The 22951-nt window shown below is 43.0% G+C and overlaps 1 protein-coding gene across 2 annotated transcripts in view; it reads right to left on the minus strand.

Moving 5' to 3' along the window:
- ADK (adenosine kinase) overlaps window positions 1–22951 on the minus strand; it is a 199760-nt gene that overhangs the window by 17245 nt on the left and 159564 nt on the right. For both annotated transcript variants that reach the window (XM_081913767.1, XM_081913768.1), the window contains exons 9-10: window positions 21354–21468; window positions 561–647 (exon numbers count right to left, since the gene is read on the minus strand). In XM_081913767.1, the coding sequence (XP_081769893.1) occupies window positions 561–647; window positions 21354–21468 (202 nt within the window). The remainder of the gene's footprint in view (window positions 1–560; window positions 648–21353; window positions 21469–22951) is intronic.

The raw sequence follows: 22951 nt of genomic DNA on the forward strand, positions 1-22951 counted from the left end.
ATTATGGTTGCAAATGGATATAAAAGTAGCAGCAGATGTTACTTTGCTTCTGACTTTTAGCCTTTGTTTTTTAACTCTTTGTAGTCTTTTTGTATTCGCACATCAACTGCCTAGGAACCAGACGCACAGAAGAGGGGAGAAAAAATTGTTCAAATGCTACACTCGATTATTTACATACTCTTTAATATTCACCACAACTTGTTTAAAAGGACAGCAATGTGCTAAAATTTTAAAGCCACGAGGGATTCTGAGTACGCTGCATAACATATTTGATGCAGCTTGTTTATGCAACATTCTGACAGATACAATTAATCTCGTGAAAACAATGTGGATGTTGCATAGGAGCACATTATCTTTAAAGCCACAAAACACATTTTTCCCTGGGAGAATTAGCAGTCTATTAAAACACAATCTTCGGGGGAAAATGGAAGCTTGAAAAGAACAATCTGACATTCTGTACTTCAGGAAAGGAACACCCTGCCACCACCTGCCCATGTTCTCGAATAAAGGATGGAGGGGGGGCACTTCCAAATAAAAGGGATCATGCAAATGGCACGTACCTCCCACGAAGGCATCGCCAGCTCCGTTTGTGTCCACGATCTCGCTCTGGTCACTAATTAAGACCGGGAAGGCTCTCACTTCATTTTCTACAAGGGAAGGGGGGAAAGAAAGTAAAAGATGCCTGGTTGATACCATCCAGAATTATTACGCTGCAAAGAAGGAATGATCGCTACATAACAACCGATAACCAATAACATTGCTTCGCAAAGCACCTCGGTTTGAGCATGGATTAGATCAGAGCTTCTGAAAGCCAATGGATGCAATAAAAGATGCCTTGAAACAACCTTGGCCATGCGAAGAAGCAGTAAAGAGCATGGCCTTCGTGCCTTTCTAGACGAAACACGCTGGAACAACATCTGTTTTGAAGAAAAGTGACCCTAGGTGTTTGGTTTGGTTTTACGGTCTTAATGGAAACACTTCCTAGTCTTGGTCCCCCTCCCCCGGTATTACAGTTCTACTAGCCGACTGTTTCAAGTGATTTAAAAATTGTGTACTTGAATGTACCGTTCTCCATGTAACTTGTAATGTGTGGGTACAATAATTTTGGAGTGTCGGGGTCACAGATTAAATACGTACTACTAATTAATCAGCTAGGGCTTTCCAAGGGGTAATGTCATAAGGATGTGATAAAAACATAATTACCACCTTGTTAATGTGTAAATTACCAGAGTCATAGAAGGCTATACAAGTTCTGTCTCACAGTCATTGAAGGAATACACTGAATGTGCTTTGGGAGGCAGATGAGATGGGGAAAAACAAGCAACTCCTCTCCCAGGAGACCACAGGAGCTTTCCTTGGTGGGTTTGTTTGTTTTTAAAAAATGTGCATAGGTACCACTATAAGGAACGTGGCAGCGTGATGCAGCACACTAGACAGTTGTCAAAATGTTTAGGATGATCGAGAGCAATCATGCAAAACAGTTCAAGCAAGGAAGCTGGATAGAGCCTTGTACAACTCCTTTTGGTAACTCCTGCACCCAAGCTGGTGTCAAAGTGCTCTGCTTTCCTTTGGACCACATCCGTGAAAGCTGAGCAGCCTAGGACCTCTGTACACAATGCCCAGGCTTATGCCCCAGGGAGGTCACTCTGGTGCTAACACAGCAGTTTGACTTCACCCAAGGAGGCACACTCCACTGTCTCTTGAGACAGACAGCTGCCAACAAAAATAACCCCCTGCAGATTGCAGCAGGTACCTGTTTACTGAATCTAATCTAATAAATCAATTAAAGGTAACCCAGCTTTATACACATGGTAGTCTGCTGGCTGGGGTAGATATCCTTCCATTTGCAGTGCATTCATTCTGAACGATTGCCATTAAAGCAGGGGAGGCCACAAGCGTCACACACCTAAGAAGCGTGGGCCAATGTATAAAAGCGGCCAAGCCTTCTGCATATTTTTAATTGAACAGCAATAGAAAAGAATAAAATCGACCCGCAATGGCAAGCATCAGCAATGAGTTCCAATGAATTAATGCCGTTTATTACGCACACACGCACACAGTTCAGGTCTCTCACCCAGAAATTTGCAAACTGATGGTTAGCTCACCAAGTTACGCTTGTTTAAGTAATGCGGGTGGAAGTGAGTTGTCAGTAAGGGGCGGGGGGGGGGGGATGAATGGAGGCAATCTCAGCTGAGCACTGTCAGGATACTCTACAGTGTTCTGGAACTGGTGATTACAAGAGTCATGAGAAAGGAAGGACGCAGCAGGGAGACTGCAGAGACCTCCGTGAACATCACAAACAACAACGAAAACAGTCCGGAAGCGCCCCTAAGTGCTACAGCACTGTGTTTCCTCTCCCAGCCGAGTGCTGGGAGTGCTATAACAGAGAGTGCATGGTTTTCCTCCGGAGCCCAAGTGAGGAGCAAATTCACACAATGAGAAGTGTGTGCCTGCAAGAGATGGGTTAGCCAGGGCGTGGGGCTGAGCTGGGTTGATGCACGAGGCAGAGTGGTCCTGAGCAGGCTGGTGCCCCGGTCAGCCTCAGCAGCAACACAAGGGCCACCTGGCTCTTCTCTCTGTTGGCAAAGAATCAGCATAGCAACAAAGACTTGGATCTCCTCCTCACTTCACACCGCACCCTGATGCAAATGGGGCAGGGTGTCTCTATACCTGCTCTCTGCAACATAAAAAGACCCCAGGAGCTCCAATCATGGAATGCCCATGTTACATAATAATAATAATAATAATAATAATAGTAATAGTAATAATAATAATAATAATTTATTTATATCCCGCCCTCCCCAGCCGAAGCCGGGCTCAGGGCAGATAACAACAATCAAATAATCAAACAGTCAGATAATCACACATTCTAAAAATATTTCATTATAAAAATTAATTAAAATCAAATTGATGGCAACCGATTAAGCAAAATTCTGTGCAGGTTGCCAGAGGAGGGAGTCAGGCTGCGCCCTGACCAAAGGCCTGGTGGAACAACTCTGCCTTGCAGGTCCTGCGGAAAGATGTCAGGTCCCGCAGGGCCCTAGTCTCTTGTGACAGAGCGTTCCACCAGATTGGAGCCGCAGCCGAGAAGGGTCCATGTAGTTGGACCCTTAGGATAAAGGAGCAGAAACACATAACACGGTTCAAAAGGTGAATTTCAGCCCTGGTATCCTGCTCTATAGAAATTAAGGGCCAGCTACTCTCTTCCTTGCACAAAGCAAGCCATCCCCAAAGGGTTGAAGCTTAAAAAGGCACTGAAACAAAACATAAGGCCAAATTTTATTCATTTACTTTGTATGCTGCCCTTAATCTAAAGATCACACAGCGGTTCACGACATAAAAATCCAAAGTGAGAACACAAAACCCCCTCCCACAAACACATTTAAAAGGCCACAGGACGTTAATTAGCTAAAGGCCTGGTTATTGTTGTTTAGTCGTTTAGTCGTGTCCGACTCTTCGTGACCCCATGGACCAGAGCTCACCAGGCACTTCTGTCTTCCACTGCCTCCCGCAGCTTGGTCAAACTCATGCTGGTAGCTTCGAGAACACTATCCAACCATCTCGTCCTCTGTCGTCCCCTTCTCCTTGTGCCCTCCATCTTTCCCAACATCAGGGTCTTTTCCAGGGAGTCTTCTCTTCTCATGAGGTGGCCAAAGTATTGGAGCCTCAGCTTCACGATCTGTCCTTCCAGTGAGGACTCAGGGCTGATTTCCTTGCGAATGGATCGGTTTGATCTTCTTGCAGTCCATGGGACTCTCAAGAGTCTCCTCCAGCACCATAATTCAAAAGCATAAATTCTTCGGCGATCAGCCTTCTTTATGGTCCAGCTCTCACTTCCATACATCACTACTGGGAAAACCATAGCTTTAAAGGCCTGGTTATAGAGAAATGCTTTTGCCTGGAGCCTTCATTACATATCTTTAGGCGCCAGGCGAGCCTCCCTGGGGAGAGCATTCCACAAGAGGGGAGCCACCACAGGGAAGGCCCAAGCTCATGTTGCTACCCTCTGGACCTCTCGTGGAGGAGGCACACAAAGACGGGCCTCAGATGATGGTTGCAGGGTCTGGATCAGTTCATATGGGGAGAAGCATCCTTGAGGTACTGCAGTCCTGAGCCGTTTAAGGCTTTATGGGTAAAAAACAACACTCTGAATTGGGCCCAGAAATCAAACAATATAGGCAGCATCACACAGGCTCATCTCCTCCCCTGCCCCAAGGCTTAATTTTTGTGAGAGTTCCACCCCAGAATCTGTTTCATCTGAGCCCTAAAACATGCAACATACCAATAAAGCAAAATGTCCATTAAACTGTGTGGAGTATATTTCCTTCCTTTCTGAAATTATCACAGGAAGGGTGACAGTACAGAAGGCAACAACATACTTGCATTGCCGTCTTTTGCTCTCCGTTCAGCAGTGCCCAAGGAATGCCCAAGATGATCAAATGCTTCTCCCACTGTCTTCAATGGGATCCAACCAAGCTTGAAAACATCTCCACCTTTTGATACACATTTTCCAAAGCTTACATTTAGCACTTTCTTTGTTTGGTCCCATCTTGCTTACATTAGGATATAAATTCAGGATATGAACCAGTCAAAGGCATGATATTGCATGCCACACATGCTGCCAGACACTTTGAGATTTGTGCAGGAAAAAGATATTGTGAAATTTAGATAGATTTCACAGACAGATTTTCCTACAGGAAAAAGCACAGCCCACCAAATGTCTTGCTCTAGGATAAAACCGTATGGTTACTGGTGTAGCTCACGTGAGTCTTCTTTTATGCCCCACAACATCTCTCAACCCTTACGGGAATTAACTACTTTTGACACATGAACACATTTCAGACAAACAGGAAAAAAAACCCACCCAGATTCATAGCTGTCAAGTGTCCCTTATTTGAAGGGACAGTCCCTTATTCCAGTGCCATGTCCCGCTGCTGTCCCTTATTGCTGGATGTCCCTTAAATGTCCCTTAAATGGTGTCCCTTAAATTTCAAAGGAAGCAGCTCCTCTCCCTCCCTCCCTGCAGGCCAGGGAGGAGGGAGGCTCCAACTGTGTTGCTTGGCTGTGTTGCTCACCCAATAAGAAGTCTAAGAATGACTGGGGGGTGGAGTTTGCATGCCTTGTGTGTGGCTAGTTAATGCAAGTTGAGGGGTTTTTTGAATGCTGGATGCCATTTTGTTGCACGTGCTGCTGCAAACTTTGCAGTGCAAAGCCAGGCCGGGGAGTCATCTTAAGTTGAGGCTGCATAGGCCTTGTGGTGCATGTGATTCAGATTCTATTCAGTTGAACCTCTGTTTACAAAGTTGGTTGGACAGTGTTCTCGAAGCTACCAGCATGAGTTTGACCAGACTGCAGGAGGACAGGAAGACTGCAGTGCCTGGAACAGGTGAGACTGCAGGTCCCTTATTTCGACGGCTGGTCCCTTATTTTCAAATCTGTAAGCTGACAGCTATGCCCAGATTTCACTGTGCCTTTGGAATTTGCTCTACTTGTCAGGCTGATTTTTAGATTAAAATAGAAAAAGCCCCCCCCCCCAGCTTTTTATAGGGTTTGTTGCTATTGGCACTACCAAATTGCAATTAGTTCCTGTTTTTATGTTTTAATTTCTGTTGTGGTTTTACAGTGATGTCTGCTTACCTCCTACTGTTAGCCACTTTGAAAATTCATTTAAAAGGAGGGATATAAATGTTTTAAATACAGGTAGTTAAGTTAGCTGATAGCTGTTGATAAGGCTACCACCTAACAACAGAGCAACTTCCCTCCCCGCCCGCAAAAGCCATATAAAATAGATGCAACGTGAGTTAATCACGCACTGTGTGAGGTGTAGCGGTTAGAGTGTCTAACTAGGACCTGGGAGATCTGTGTTCAAATCCTCACCTGGTCATGAAGCTCATTAGGTGGGGCCTTCAGACAGTTACTGCCTCTCAGTCTAACCTACCTCACAGGGTTGTTGTGCGGGATTATGCATGATGGGCTGACAGCAAAATAGACACAGGGCTATTCTGCGCTCCCTAGGTGAGTACAGAACTTCCAACCCAAAACTTGTATATCCTTGAAGTAAGTTTGTAATTGTCGTTTTAGGCTCGACTGAAAAATCCACAGAGGATAGGAGACAAGTTTCGTAAACTTGCATGCGTGTGCAAGTTGCTTGATCTTATTTTGTTGCCATGTGTCACAACATTTTAAAAGAGCAACAGTTAATATAGATTGGAAAAGTCCATCTTTGCCCACTAGGTTTGCTTTTAATAGGAGTTGGAACTGTTCCACTGAACTGCCAAAACACACCACTTCTCCATGCTATCGACACGGCCGCTCAAGTCAAAAGTCAGAACTACAAGTTTCTGTTTATTTGGTCTACCGTTCATCAGCATCAAATACAATGTAAGGTTATCAAGACAGCCGCAGCAGAGAGAGAGGAAAAAAAAGACAAAATACCTGCACATATATTATGCCTTTTGAAATGAGAATATAACGAAATCCACAAACAATCAGAAATAGTTTAAAATGCAGGCAATTCTGACTTGTAACTCAGCTCCCCTTTAACCATGAAGACCTAGATAATTCATGATGAATAAATTTATTTCATATGGAGGAGGGTCAGATCCTCCTCTAGTTTCTAATGCCACTTTTTCAGAATCAGTTCCACCAAGATCAGTGTGGTTTTCTGTGATCTGAGGTTCATAGCTGTCAACGTTTCCCTTTTTAAAAGGGAAATTCCTTTATTCCGAATAGGATTCCTCGCAAGAAAAGGGAAAAGTTGACAGCTATGCTGAGGCTTAGAATTTGCTCATTAAGATGAAGGCAAAGAATTCATCTGAGGTCTCTGGACGTAAAGTTGGATGGTATATCCCTATAAAAATTACAGCACAGCAGAATGTGGGCTAATGTATAAAGTTACTTTTGTAAGGGCAAATCTCAAGTGCCAACACATCCCAGTTTCTCATTTGGATGCCATGGAAATCTGTGGTTAAGTGGCTTCCTGACTTGTTTGAAGAGACAAATGAAGCAGGCAAATGCTACAGGTAGGTGAACAGAGCTTCTGGAAATATTGGGTTTTTAAGTCAGGATTTGATTGTCTGAACACGGCTGCTGTCATGCCCTACTACAGGTACACATTTAAACCCTTATTTCTGATTTTATCACTGATGCGTTTAGTAAAATTACAGGGTTATAATCTTCTTTTGGTTCCACCAATTCCTCCCTCAGGCTTTGTAAACTCTTGTTTCCTTTAATTAAGATCTCCGCAGACTACTGATTTTTTTCCTGCTTCTAAGAACAGAGGTTTGCTTACTAAGTGGCTTTTCTCAAGACTCATGTAGCTTTTATATCTATATGAAGGAGAAGATGATGCTTGTACAATGAGATTTGAAATTTCTGCTAATCCCTAAGGGTTAGATTCAGCTCCCAACTGCATCAAAACATGGAGTAAATCACACTGATCTCAGTGGGATTAATTCTGAAAGAGTGGCATTAGCAACCAGTGAAGGATCTGACCCTCCAAATGAAATAAATTTATTCATCCTAAATGAGTTGTTGATTGTTCCTTTGATAATTAAGTACACAAGTCTATGATCCTTTTAGGATCACCTAATTAGTATCCAAATGATTTCACTTAATTGCTGCTGTAATTGGAATGTATAGGATTTACCTCCCTTCAAAATAATTATATGCACATTTTAGTATAAATTATGCAACAGTTTATTTAGTTTATAGATTATTTCCCACATATGGAACACAACTCATTAGGATGCTAGTTATCATAATCACAGTTTTGACAGGCGTTTTCTAGCAAGAGCTCCTGAATCGTGCGTTTGCACAGCAAACCTTTAAAAACATAGCTCTGGGATAAAGCTACTCATAAAAGAAACAGAATGTGGCTTAGTAAGATACTCCCATCCCCCAACAATTTACAGTAAAACTATAAAAATACCCATCATGTTGCTCAATATGAACTCAACAGCCAACTAGGCTAGAAGGCATAAATTAAAAATATCCCTCTTTCACTTTTCAAGAACGTAGTCAAGTTTATGACATAGCTTGTCATTTTAAATTACCCTTATTTTAAAACGTTGCTTTACAGCACTATTATCTAACTGCATTTTGGTTTTAGGTTTTCCTTTTTGACCCATTAATCTATTTTTTATTTTTTTTAAAATACCCCCCCTCCAAATTTAAGCAAGCTTATGTGGAAAATAGCACGTTGGGAACATTCTGGCAAAAGGACAAAAACTAAATACTTTGTCAAATCTGTGGACATTTTTCTCCTTGGAGGTACTAATTATTATGAATGAAGAGCAAAGGGAGGAAAATAGAAATTGATTTACTGTACAGATAAGGGGCTACATTATCTGTGTTCGCTCATGCAGCAGGGATCGGCTGAAATCAATTGAGCTGTATCCTTTCATTTACTGTTCCTGTGTATTTGGCCTAATGTTCTGTGTTACTCAAATTATCAAGTCAACAAGCTATTGAGTTACAATAAGGGTTGATATGTTTTGCCAGTGATAGGCAAAACGTTTGTGGGAAAACCTACTGCCCAGCCCGACAAAGTCCTCTAATGCATTGCCTGCAATTTCTGAAATCACAGAGATGATAGGACACAAACATGGGGAATTCTGACCTCCCCCATCAGCAGTGGTTCATTGGCATGAACCCTCTTGTTAATTTTTGCTGAAAGTAATTTTCTGTAGTACACTTGTGACTTACAGAGAGTTTTCTGTGGTGCTATCTGAGAGCCAGCCAGAGGCAGATGATTAAAACGGCACTCCCTCCTTGCAGTAAATTGGATAGCTGAGAAATTCCGCATCATTGCAATGTTTCTCAAACTTGGGTCTCCAGCTGTTGTTGGACTACAACTCCCATCATCCCTTGCTAGCATGACCAGTGGTCAGGGATGGTGGGAGTTGTAGTCCAACAAGAGCTGGAGACCCAAGTTTGAGAAACAGGGTAGGCGAGGATGGGAACCTGTGGCCTTCCAGTTGTCCAACTCCAACTCCTTCTAGGTCTTTGATTCCTTCTAGGCCCTTCTAGGTCTTTGATTCTGGTTTCTGTTCGCAATAATAATAGTAATAATAATAGGGACGCGGGTGGCGCTGTGGGTTAAACCACAGAGCCCAGGACTTGATGATCAGAAGGTCGGTGGTTTGAATCCCCATGACGGGGTGAGCTCCCGTTGCTCGGTCCCTGCTCCTGCCAACCTAGCAGTGTGAAAGCACGTCAAAGTGCAAGTAGATAAATAGGTACCACTCCAGCGGGAAGGTAAACGGCATTTCCGTGCACTGCTCTGGTTCGCCAGAAGCAGCTTAGTCATGCTGGCCACATGACCCGGAAGCTGTACGTGTGCTCCCTCGGCCAATAAAGCGAGATGAGCGCTGCAACCCCAGAGTCGGTCACGACTGGACCTAATGGTCAGGGATCCCCTTACAACAACAACAACAACAACAACAACAACAATAATAATAATAATAATAATAATAATAATAATAATAATTTATTATTTATACCCCGCCCATCTGGCTGCGTTTCCCCAGCCACTCTGGGCGGCTTCCAATGAAAATCTAGCTGGAGAGATAAAGATAACACAGTCTTACAGGTGAGACTAACTGGAATTACCTTTCGCCAATTGCCTTTAATTTCTTTATTTGCAATTTCACAGCTGTACTTGAAAGTGAATTTTCTAAAACAACTAATGACACGACCCTGAACTCTAACAGAGATTCTTCTTGCTATGTATTTTTTTGAAGGCAGGATGTCCTTTCTGATATGGAGATGAAGCAACACGGTGCCACATGTACAAAGCGCCACATTTATACTGGCACCTGTTTCCCCCCACAGGTGTTTATCATCTTTTGGCTCACCTTGTTCTGTCAACATTCTTTTATCCCTCGGCTTTGTTGCCATTTTATTCCTGCTGACTGCCGAGACAGCTACTTGGGTAAGCTCGGCGTTCATCAGCACGTTCCACATGCAGCTGAACACTGTTGTGTTTTTCAAAAAGTGCACATCTTGAATCTTTCTGCCAAGATGGAAGCGCTGAAGGCTTTTCACACAAAAAAACAAATGCCGGCAAAGCCAGATCAAGCAGTCTGTTATTCTGTGTTAGCAACCTTGGTGCTGCAACCAAGACATTAATTGATGAACCAGCTTCTTCAGAGAAGAGCAGGGGGTCAATGAAGTTGTTAGTTCTCTTCCTTGGCATTGTTGCATTAACTTTACATCTCCATTTACAATTGATCCAGCTATGATTATGACTATCTGAATTTATATACCGCCCTATACCCGGAGATCTCAGGGCGGTTCACAGAACAAAATAAAAAAACCACAAAATATATAATCAAAATTTTAAAAACCAATAACCCCCCCTTCAAAAACCCCCACATATTTTAAAAGGGCATAGGCGACTTTCTATTCATAAATTAGCCAAATGTACAATTCTCTTTCCCTGCCTTAAAGGGTGCTGAATTGTCACTTATTAGCCAAACATTCATCACTATGAATAGGAAGGAAGGGATTTTTTGCTGCAAGGACCCTAGGGCAGGAATTCTCTGTACGCTCCACATAATGTCATGCATGGAACCTCCTTTTGGGATTCTTGTCAGCGATGGCCATGCAATTCACTGTCGTGGTAGAAGACACATTCTGGTTTCAGTAATCCACTGGAAGATGGATTACTGCTATGCATTGTTTGTGGGGTTGCCTTTTAAAGAGGACCAGAAAACGGCTGAAGGATAACTAACCAGAACAAAACATTTGAACATATTAAGGCAGCACTTCATCATCTAAAGTGGCTTCCAGGCCCAATTCAAAGTGCTGGTTGGGGCATTTAAAAGCCTTTAACAATTAGGGACCAGGCTACATGACAAAAAACACCTCCCAAGTTTCTATGTGGCTTAGTACGTAGAATGAAGGAATAGTTTGCTTTGAGGGACAAGCATTCCTTCTCTAGAGTTCCAGTTCAAGACTGTTACAAACAGCAGTCTAGGGAGTAACTATACCACTCCCAGTTCCTTTCTGATTAACATCCTGCCAGATGAAAAGTTCTAGAGAGCTGGACATAGAGGTTGTTGTTTAGTCGTTTAGTCGTGTCCGACTCTTCGTGACCCCATGGACCAGAGCACACCAGGCACTCCTGTCTTCCACTGCCTCCCGCAGTTTGGTCAAACTCATGTTCATAGCTTCGAGAACACTGTCCAACCATCTCGTCCTCTGTCATCCCCTTCTCCTTGTGCCCTCAATCTTTCCCAACATCAGGTTCTTTTCCAGGGAGTCTTGTCTTCTCAGACATAGAGGTAGCGAGCTCATTTGGAGCCCCAACGTAGGTTCTGGCAAGACACTTCCTCTGGTCCCAGAATACAGACTGGGAGACCAAAGAAAAGGAGACTGCAAAGCCACAGCAGGAATTCTAGGGTAGGAAAAGGTTTGTTAGAAATCAAGAGATCATTCCTAGTCTACATGGCTTCTTCAATGGCATAACTGGAACGCTATTGGTGGAACTCATCTAAGGCACTGGAAAGCCTGAGGTGGGCAGATAGTGCAAACTGCCCTCCCTCCTACTGCAAGTCTGGGAGACGATAACAATGGATATAAAGAGCATCTTATGTTTCAAGGGTACAAATAAATTTTGAATCTGGAAGAAAGTAACTAACCATTTGCAAGCAAGTGAACAGCATCACATAGATTTTACCCTGAAGATCAGAGCACCTAACTCTGATTTTGTTCCAGCTATGTCAGTTACCTACCTGTTTACTGGGCTCAAAGTAAAGTGCTAATGTTGGCTTTAATGTTGACAGTGAGAGATTTTACTTTCTTGGGCTCCATGATCACTGCAGATGGTGACAGCAGTCACGAAATTAAAAGACGCCTGCTTCTTGGGAGAAAAAGTGATGGCAAACCTAGGCAGCATCTTAAAAAGCAGAGACACCACCTTGCCAACAAAGCTACGTATAGTTAAAGCTATGGTTTTCCCAGTACTGATGTATGGAAGTGAGAGCTGAACCATAAAGAAGGCTGATCGCCAAAGAATTGATGCTTTTGAATTATGGTGCTGGAGGAGACTCTTGAGACTCCCATGGACTGCAAGAAGATCAAACTGATCCATTCTGAAGGAAATCAGCCCTGAGTGCTCACTGGAAGGACAAATCCTGAAGCTGAGGAGCAAATGGCTACCTCATGAGAAGAGAAGACTCCCTGGAAAAGACCCTGATGCTGGGAGAGATTGAGGGCACAAGGAGAAGGGGACAACAGAGGACGAGATGGTTGGGCAGTGTTCTCAAAGCTCCTAACATGAATTTGACCAAACTGTGGGAGGCAGTGGAAGACAGGAGTGCCTGGCGTGCTCTGGTCCATGGGGTCACAAAGAGTAGGACACGACTAAACAACAACAAATGTTGGCTTTTAAAGCTGGCTCATTAATCAGGTTACCTAAGGAATCAACTTCCCCAACACTTAATTAGGATCAGTTTCAGAAGTCTTGTTCTATGTTCTACTCATACATGGAATTAGACAGCAAGCACAAGACAATGGGACTTATTGGTAGTGGCATGGAGGTGGGATTCCAGGAAAAACAACTTTGGCGATAGCAACCACCACTAGACCCAATGAGTTTTAGCTATACACCATTTTGGCTTTAGGTGCAATCCCCAGAAAGAAACCCCTCTGTAAGTTGCGGGCCTACTTTATACTGAATATCTTTTTAATTCAAAAAGCTTTCAGTATTGAGTCAGATGCTTCTTGCTTTGCTTTTAATTGAAACAATATCTTCATGCTGCCACTTTATTATTCCAGTTATAGTTTTGTAGTTTTATTCTGCATTTTTTATTGTACTGTACTGTTTTATGTTTGGTAACACACACTTTGAATGTATGCTACCCATTTTCTTTCCAGATTTCTAGCTCAATTACATACGCTAATCTTGTGCTATCGAAAGCCTCAGGTAAAGTTTCTAATGATTCTGAAACTTTTAAACCGTTCTGAGCAAGTAAGACAAAATCCTCTGGCAAGAGCCACAAACTAGTCACAGTAAAAAGCAAGCAAATATCCCCACCTGTCAATGCAAGGAGCAGTAAAAAGGAATATCATTAGTAGTTACTGCTTGCTGAAGTGCTTGCAGATGGAACTTCAAGAGATCTGTACAGAAACCAAGTGAGTGCAATAGGTACTGTAATCTAGCTGACTATAATTACACAATTATTGGTGAATTTGCTGTTGATAAACAATGCAAGCATTAGGATATTGTGGGTTCGTGGGGTTTTTTGGGTTTTTTTTACAATGAAGTGATTAAGAAAGCTGTTTATCCCCTTCCCACTATATCCTGTTAATAAAATCGGTGTTGCAGATGTTCATGTATGCGGCATTGATGTTTAATGGTGCGTGATGCTCTAGGTGGTTCCCATAACCTCGCTTTGTCTGGTATGAGCTTACTCAATTGATATGATAATAGAGAAAAGAAGGCTGAAACAAGCTGGGCTGTCCTAGCACCATTTGCATAGCTTTTAAATTTGCCACTATTTGATAGCCAACTGCTTATAGAATTCTTGCTCAGTTGTCACTGACAACAATATATTGTGCAAACAACACTATGGAACTCCCTGAGCAGGTGGCAATGAGAAGCGAGAGAGCAGAGAATAACCAGCTTATGGCAGTTTTTATATCTGTTATCCAAATTGAATTCTGCTACTTTTTTTGTGAATAACTTCTAACAGCCACCACATTTGGCCCAGGGCTTATTAGGGTTTAACATGCAAATATTGGAGCTGGATTTGGAATACTATGATTCACTAAAATATTCACTCTAGTTCCTCCCTCCCCCACCCCATGTCAATTTATTTTGTTTGTTTGTTTAATCTGCATGCCACCCTTCATCCGAAGATCACGGGGGGGGGGTGTGGTGGTTTCACAACATAAGAATACAAAACAAGCTCACAAAATGCATAATAAAAGACAAGCAAAAATAAACCAACAACCCCCTCCAACAAACACATATAAAAAGTCATAGAATGCAACCGAAGTCTTAAAATTAACAAAACATGAGTCAATGTATTAATTCAGAGGGAATTAATACAAAGGCACTTGACTTCCACCCATTTTATAGACAGGAACTTCTGCATTTTCATGCTTGCGCATGAGCAACCACATTTCTTCCCCCCCAAAAAAACCTGACACATGTGAAGCTGCCGAAATGTCACATGCAACTGTGTGACTTGGGTCTGGGAGAGCCAAACTTCGATTTGGCTGTATTTATCCCAGGCCAGAGCTTGAAATGGAGGCTTTGAAAAAGTCTACCCAAGAAAACACGACCAAGGTGCTAAGTCAGCCCACAAGCTCATCTGCAGGATCCCCGGTAACTTTTGTTAAAAATACCGTATTTTTCGTCCCATAGGACGCTCCGTCCCATAGGACGCACCTAGGTTTTTTTTTTGGGGGGGGGGGAATAAAGGAATTTTTTCCCCCTTTATTTCCCCCCCAAAAGCAGGTTGGGGAAACCGAACCAGGTCGAGGAACAGCAGGATGGCGGCGCTGCACCTCCCTGCTGTCCCCCGAGCTTGTGGGGTTGGCCGATGTCTGCCCAGCGTGAAGGGCGCTCTGCTTCAGGGCGTCCCACCCGCCAGGCTGCTATCTGCAGCATGGGGAGCCCTGCGGGGAGCTGCGGGTGTCTGTCCGGCGTGCGGGGCGCTCTGCTTCAGGGCGCTCTGCCCGCCGGGCGGCAGGCTGCTATCCACAGCATGGGGAGCCCTGCGGGGAATTCCCGCAGGGCTCCCCGCGCTGCGGATGTGTTCCCGGAGTGTCGGGTGCCCTGAAAGCAGAGCGCCCGACGCTCCGGGAAGCAGGCTGCTATCCGCAGCCTAGACATCCCTGCGGGACCTCCCGCAGGGCTGCCTAGGCTGCGGATGTCTTCCTGAAGCCTGGAGAGCGAGAGGGGTCGGTGCGCACCGGCCTCTCTCGCTCTCCAAGCTTCGGTGAAAGCCTGCATTCGCCCCATAGGACGCACCCAGATTTCCCCTTCATTTTTGGAGGGGAAAAAGTGTGTCCTATAGGGCAAAAAATACGGTAATCAAAGGCTCGTATAGTGATCGTATAGTGGTTAGTACTCTGCGTTGTGAAGACAGCCTCCTGGATCCACTACAGACATATAAAATACCACCAGCCAGGCCTCTGCTGCCTTCTGGAACGCAAACATCTGCTTATATTGGACAACTTTCCTGCTTCTAGCCCTTCAGATTCTTGGCTGCCACTTTTAGACTTGAGCTGTGCCTCCCCTGGATCACAACATTGCCTCTGCCGGGTCCTTCTTATAAGCCCTGTTTCCGCAAGAATTCAAGGATTCCCACAATTCTGTTTCAACTCCAGTCACAAGATGAGGGCTACAGCAACAAATTAAAAATGGAAATTAACCCAAGTTATCAAGTAATTTTTCTAAGCAGATGAAGACTATGCAGTACAGTCATACCTCGGGTTACAATAGCTTCGGGTTGAGCATTTTTGGGTTGCGCTCTGCGACGACCCGGAAGTAACGGAATGGGTTACTTCCGGGTTTCGCTGCTCGCGTATGCGCAGACGCTCAAAATGACATCACGCCCATGCGCAGACGCGGCGAATCATGACCTGCGCACGCCCAGACACGGGCTGTGTTCTGCTCTGGATGCAAACGGGGCTCCGGAATGGATCCTATTTGCATCCAGAGGTACCACTGTATAGTGGTACCTTGGGTTACATATGCTTCAGGTTACAAACTCTGCTAACCCAGAAATAGCACCTTGCGTTAAGAACTTTGCTTCAGGATGAGAACAGAAATCTTGCTCCGGCGGCGTGGCGGCAGCAGGAGGCCCCATTAGCTAAAGTGGTGCTTCAGGTTAAGAACAGTTTCAGGATAAGAACGGACCTCCGGAACGAATTAAGTACTTAACCCGAGGTACCACTGTATTTGAAACCTATACAGTGGTACCTCAGGTTACATACGCTTCAGGTTACAGACTCCGCTAAGCCAGAAATAGTGCTTCAGGTTAAGAACTTTGCTTCAGGATGAGAACAGAAATTGTGCTCCGGCGGTGCAGCGGCAGCAGGAGGCCCCATTAGCTAAAGTGGTGCTTCAGGTTAAGAACAGTTTCAGGTTAAGTACAGACCTCCGGAATGAATTAAGCACTTAACCTGAGGTACCACTGTATGAGGGTCACCGAGGGATCAAGCCCCTCCGCCTCCAAACTTCAGCACCTTCTGTACAAAGGCCAGCAAAGAGAATATCCCAAGATGAAGACAGTTAAGAACCATTCCATACACAACGTTCTCATTTTGTTTTCATGAGACTGTAAAAGGGCTATTAGGAAGTGTAATCATTGTCATCATCAAACACGGAAAATGTATGACTCCGGTGGCATCAGCCGTAACTAAATATTAAATTATTTAATGTAAACTCACAAGGACCTGAACCAATGGCCACTTTGTCTAATTGGATGACTATGATGTGAGCGATCAAATCCCAAAGGCGGTAAAGCAATTTCTGTGTGAATGTTTGTGTGGAGCAATAATAGCAAGCTGCATAAATATTTCACATTAAGGCTTCAAAGCATGGATCTTTTGCTTGACAGAATTGTTAACTGCGGCCAAAGTATGTTAACCATATATCTCAAATCTATAAAAAACAAAGCAGCAAAACATCATCAACCAGAGGTTGTTTGAAAAATACTGAGGCAATCGAAACGTGGGGGGGGCACGTGCTACAGTCCTCTTGAGACTGTATCCCTTTAAAATGTAGGGGGAAGAATCAGCCAGATGTTTGGCAGGAGGCTGAGCACATTCAGAAATGATATGGTCTCAATAGCATTGTTCCACACCCCTTTCTGAACATCTGCACTAGCTCTCAATAGAGAGAGCATCAGTAATAGTTTGTTGCATTACTAACAAGAACATTATTGCTTAATAAAGAGACTTATTTGTAAATTACCCTTTCCAAAATGCTTAAAACACACATGCACATTTGAGCTTAAATAATACCAGAACTGTATTCAAATGCTAATGTCTTCTACAAGGTAAGGCATGCCAGCAGATTTAATCACTGTTAACTAGAGGTTTAAATTCAAACCAGCCTCAACCTTGGGCAGTATGACATTATCAGAAAACCATTAATGGTCTGAAACAAAGGAGATGCACATTAATAAAAGCAAAAGCGTACAAAGGTAAAAAAAGGGAAGTTTTATTAAAAGTATTGATCATGACCTAAGGCACCACAGACATTGATCTTTCTGCATCCTGCAAGAAAAAAAATGTTAACAGCAACATATTATTGATCTATCATTAAGCTGGCTACAGAAGTCAGCTTTTAAATCTGAGTCTGTTATTACTGCAGAAGAAGGAAACTTGATAAATTTATGATATGGTAAATTCATGATATGTCTGCTTTAATTTCAGTGCTCAAATTTACAGGCAATCCCACTTTAAAGTAAATGGCAGGGGCTGACTAATTTCATCACATCTGGATTTTCCCTTTATTACTCTCTCTGTATTTGATTCTGCATTGTCTTCTGGTACAATGAATGTCAACCATTACTATGAATATCTGAGTTGAAGAAAGGGGAGAAGTCTGGGTCCTTTTCCAAGGATTTGCTATAAGAAGTTAAGTAGAGCCCTTCCCTTGGGAGCAACTATACAGAATATATGTATTTTAGGAAACAATACAAATGTAATATAAATACACATGTTTTCTGTGAGTGTGCTTCAATTGGGCTGTAAGATTTCACCCTACCCATAACTAATGGTGGAGTATCACTACAAGTGATTTTTATTTTTATTTTTTGGAGGAAATTAACTCCAGTGCAGTAAACAGTGATGTGGAACACCATCAGAGAATTCTGCCCTGATATGTACATTCACAGGAGACCAAAGATGCCACACTGAGGTGGGAAAATTGACACAAATTCCTCTCCCACACAGGTAATTTCGATGAGATAGAGAGGCTTGCACCGCTCTTGAAATGTGCTATTAAAGTACTAGGGCCCTGTGCATGAAAGAACAAGGACTATATTTGGATTCAAATAGTTTTAGGCGGAAGGTCTTTTTGGGGGGAGGGGAAGCCCCCTAAGACCACAACTTTTCCACACAATTGTCTGCTGCCCCAGAATAATTATACATCCGTTGAGTTGACACATCTTTGCCCAAGACAGCACTTTCAGCATGTTTTTTCGGTACCTTTGAAAACCTTGTTAAAAAGCAAACCACCTACCGTTTTGACACACTGACCAGTGGGTACCATTTTTAAACACATTAGCAAGCTATCTCTTTCTAATGCCTCGTGTGTCAGTGAACAACTTAACCTTGGCCTCATCCAAAATCAAAGCAGTGCACGTTGTACAGTGAGGGGGGAAAGTATTTGATCCCCTGCTAAATTTGCCCGTTTGTCCTCTGACGAAGAAATGACCGGTCCATAATTTTAATGGTAGGTTTATTGTAGCTGTGAGAGACAGAATAACAACAGGAAAACACCCAGGAACCCAGAAGACAAAAGTCAGCGATTGATGTGCATTATAATGAGTAAAATAAGTATTTGATCCCCTGTCAACCAGCCAGATGTCAGGCTACCTGGTATCTTCACTGTATGTAAGGAGCTGAGATTAGAAGCACCTGGTCATTTCTTCATCAGAGGGCAAACGGGCAAATTTAGCAGGGGATCAAATACTTCCCCCCCTCACTGTATATGGTGTCTTAGCTAATCTATCTGTAGAGCACGTTAATGTCAACCTAGTCAGAATGAGTTCCTTCCTCTCCTGGATGAAATACAATTGCCTCTGGTCTATTTCTGGGGAATCCTGCAACGTGTTTAAGTTTTTATTCTGCTAACTATACATTGGAATCTGCTCCGGATCAATATTGAGTAGAATTTCAATGACAGTTTTATCCCCCCAAAGTCAAACATTCACTGTTATCTAAGTTGCTTGAGCCACAGGACAAAGGCTAGATTATGAAGGCAACTCGTCTGCTGTTAAGGAGTAGAAAATTCTCTCAACTGGGTGGCTTAAAGCACACACCTTCATGAGCATGCTAGTAGTGCCCATTGCATTAGCCCATCTCTCATAAACCATTTTATAATGTACAGTTTGCGGGGCTGGAGGAGGCTGATCCATATTCAAGAGGAGGGGAAGGGTGTACGAGTGTGTATGGAGGAAATAATAACAAATTGGTATATCTTTGGAGAATTGCCCCACAGGCCATGCATTTTTATGTTCTTAATCATTATTAAACGACTTCATGTCACACACTGCCTGGTGAATGGCTGCGTCCTGACACAAGAACGAATTACAAATGAAATGGAAGATCAAGCCGTATTAGAGGGACTGCCTCTGGGAAATGAAAATCTTTAATTCTCTTTTATTATTGACATTTATTTGGCTGCCACGAATAACAACACGGCAAAGAGATTCGGCTACGCTTGTGTGCTGAACAGCTTATCCCTGGGCTCAAAACTGACTTAACATTTATCATGTTTGCTTATGGAGCTGACACTGTGGCATACACTTCTCTATCCATCTTGAATTTATTAGGCATATTTAGCTTTTTTTAAAAAAGAGGAAGGGCATCCCCTCTTTTGACTTGATTTTCATGAGGAACAAACAGCACGGTTTAGAAAACATAGGTCCTCAAATACACTTCTAATTACAAAAAAGAGAGAGTATTTTAGAGTGGATTAATGGATATGCTATCACTTCCAGCTCGAAGAATGAAACAAATGCTTAGTGACAGAAGCTACTAACATGTATGCATAAATGGCCCTTATTATCATCTTGGTTCAGCCAGCCATAGAAGGCAGGGAGGTTTGTTTAAATTCTGAAGTTGTCCCAGAAGGAATGGTCATAAATTAATTTGGGAGGGAGTGGACTGCTCTCATACTGAGTTTTTAAAAGCTGGTTTAAGACAAAGCTGACTCAGAAGCAATATAGGAAGTCCCATGGCAGCAAAAATGAACACTGTGTATCGATAAGCTGCGGGGTTCTGACGCAAGTGTCTGCCATGATTAAAATTCATTGTGTGGATAGCTCCCGTATAACCTCTATGACCTATGAAATATCCAACAAAACTCTTGCCACTGGAGTAGATGTTTTAGCAGTAGTAGCGGTAAGGTTAGGGTTATGAAGCTCATCACCACAGATGAAGCAATAGAGTACTGAACTGTATGTAAATACATTTTGCTGCACAGAAACGAATGACAAACAGCATTTCCTGCTGCATAGGTTAGCAAGCTACAGCACTGTTTAATAAACAAGCACGGGCAATCTAAATTAAAAAGAAGATGTAAAGCCCCCCAGACAGTCATGTTTGTAATGCTTAAATTGGAATATCACATATCACATATCATCATTCCTTCCTCACCAAAGCACCTCCTGCCCACTTTCAGAAGATGGGGAAATTGCCAACTGGGAAACCCTTAGAGTGGGATTTTCAAATAAAAGCAACTGGAAATTCACTTCACAGTACACACTTTCATTTCCATTGACGCCTCTTAAAAGAATTAACTGTTTGAGCAGCTGTTGTATGGTGAACTCATGCTCGTGGCCGACATAATTCAGTAGCTAATGCTCAGTGTATAAAACCAGAATAAAAATCATTTGAATCAATATTTTCAACCTGCTTTATAAGAAGCAACTCACATGACAATATACATCACTGATCTTAAAATACATGGACACACACACACAATCAACAAGCAGGTCTTGTGTCAGGTGTGTACAGGCAACGATGATTAAAATTCCAAGCAGTGTTGGATTGTGGCCATTAGTACAATAAATTGTATGCAACATTTTGGAGAAGCAAAATATATATCCAGTGGTATTCCCTCCAATGATGGGGAGCATCTGTCGGTGGAATGGGGTGGAAGGCAATTTATGGTGATTCTTCCCCCACACCCCAGCCTCCCTAAAACTTGTTCTGAAGGCTTCCCCTATCAGCAGAGGAAACACCATTGGATACTAACCAGAGCATATTAGTATTAAGATTCATATTGTTATTGGTAATTATATCATCATAGTTTTCAAGAAACTCCTGAAGTACTAGTTCTGTCCTACAAAAGCGGGATTCCCCTGGATTTAAGCCATGGCTAACATACGCTCAAACGTTCAGCCAATCTTCTCTTTGTTTCCCAGAACAGCTGTTCTGATGCTTCTTTGCCTGTCCGCCCCCACCTTCTTTTTCAAGTGCACTTCATGCTCAGGCACCATATCTTCCAAATCTTGAATCAACTTTGTTCCTTGCTTGGAACACTTTCATTTGTCCGCATCCTTTCTGAAACGTGGCGGCCCACTGAGACCCAACCAATGCTGAATGGAGTGCTATTCCCTTATATACCTTGGATATAATGCTTAGAAACTACGTACCTGTGGCCATAATAGTGTCTTCCTTCCCTTGGGTGAATACGACAACCCGCTGTCTTTTCAGGTTCGCTTTGGGCAAGGCTTGTGCTTTACGGGCTATCTCCTTAATGTCCTCAGTCTGGAGACACAAAAAAGAAAAACAAAAGATGTATTGTACGTAGTACAAAACAGCACACTTGAGATTATAACTTTATTTGAATAATGTCAGGAAATTACTTTAGATATGAAAATGGACTTTTCCATTCGGGTTAAAACTGTGGTTTGGGAACCTTGTTTGGTTTAACTAAATGGGGTTGGATTCAGTTTGTCTTAAGATGAATGTGGAAACATCCACTCCACTTAGAAACAGGAGAGAGTGAAAAAAATGTTAAGAAAAGGCGGCATAGGGCACATGCCTACACCAACAAGGGTCAGTGAAACAGAAAGCACTACTTTCCTGATCTCTCTTGCATTTCTAACATGCACAGATTAACATTTTCCAAAGTTGTATCACTTCACTCTTTACAGTAAACTTCATGTGCATTAGTGTTGCCCACATTTTTTCTAGAATTACAGTGTTTCCCTGTAACTTCATAATAATACAATTTTTCTGCAAGGAATTTGGTGTCATTGCCGTTTGGCTGCCATTAATTCTTACCCAAAAAGAGAGAAGTTTGTCTCCTAGAGTGATTGGAAAATCTCACTGTTCTCCCCAAAGTGAACATACGTGGTTTTCTTCACTTTGTTCGTTGATCCACAAATGAACAGCTGCATTTATGTCTACTAAGCATTTTAGGCAGCTTGCAGCACAAGGCGGGTGGATGGGTGGGTTATGGGTTTCTAGCCCAACCCTTGCTTTAGCCCTTACCCCTTCAAATGGCTTTCTGTTCACTGTCAGCCATCATCCTCATTGGCAGAGAAGAACAAAAGGGGCATCATGGAGTGACTGGAAACAAAGATCTGTACCAAGGTGATATTGGACAGGAGTAAATCCCTCAAGCTAACAGAAGTGTTTTCTGTCCCTGCCGTATGAGGCCTTAGGCTACCTACAGATAAGCCCAGCCTCCAAATTGTTCCTTTATTTTAGCTAAAAAGATGGAACACCCATCAGTGGTGCCTGATCTCTCCACCTTGGACAATAAGAACAAATAAAGAATGAGAGCACAGTACTTGCGGAATACAGGGAGAGCACCAGTAAAACCAGGTCCCTTTCAAGGAAGGTACAAGAAATGAACTGCCACTCTAAGGGAGGGACAACTCAAAGATCTTCTGGGAGTGATGACTTTCCCCCCCTGCCTTCAAGGGATTGGAGGATGACAAGCCACTTGGTGGTATCCCGGTGCCCACTTGAGAAAATGAAAAACTGAGTCTGAAGAATTTGACGCTACAGATGCTAGTGAACCTAGGCTCTTTGGCAGTGCAGAATATGGGGTGAAAATCCTCCAGACAGCTCTGCTCCACTCGTGCAGCACTGTGGGGATGGGAGGAAAAACCATGGAGGCTGAAGAAATTACATGGAAGAAAAGGTTAACGTCGCCCAGAATTATTGTTCTAATCAAATTTTGTGCCTCCTGCGCCTGATTAAACAAATAAAACATACAGGAGATCCAATCAAAGATTAC

The sequence above is a fragment of the Podarcis melisellensis genome (assembly GCF_964234715.1).
Source record: "Podarcis melisellensis genome assembly, chromosome: 5".
Classification (NCBI taxonomy): domain Eukaryota; kingdom Metazoa; phylum Chordata; class Lepidosauria; order Squamata; family Lacertidae; genus Podarcis; species Podarcis melisellensis.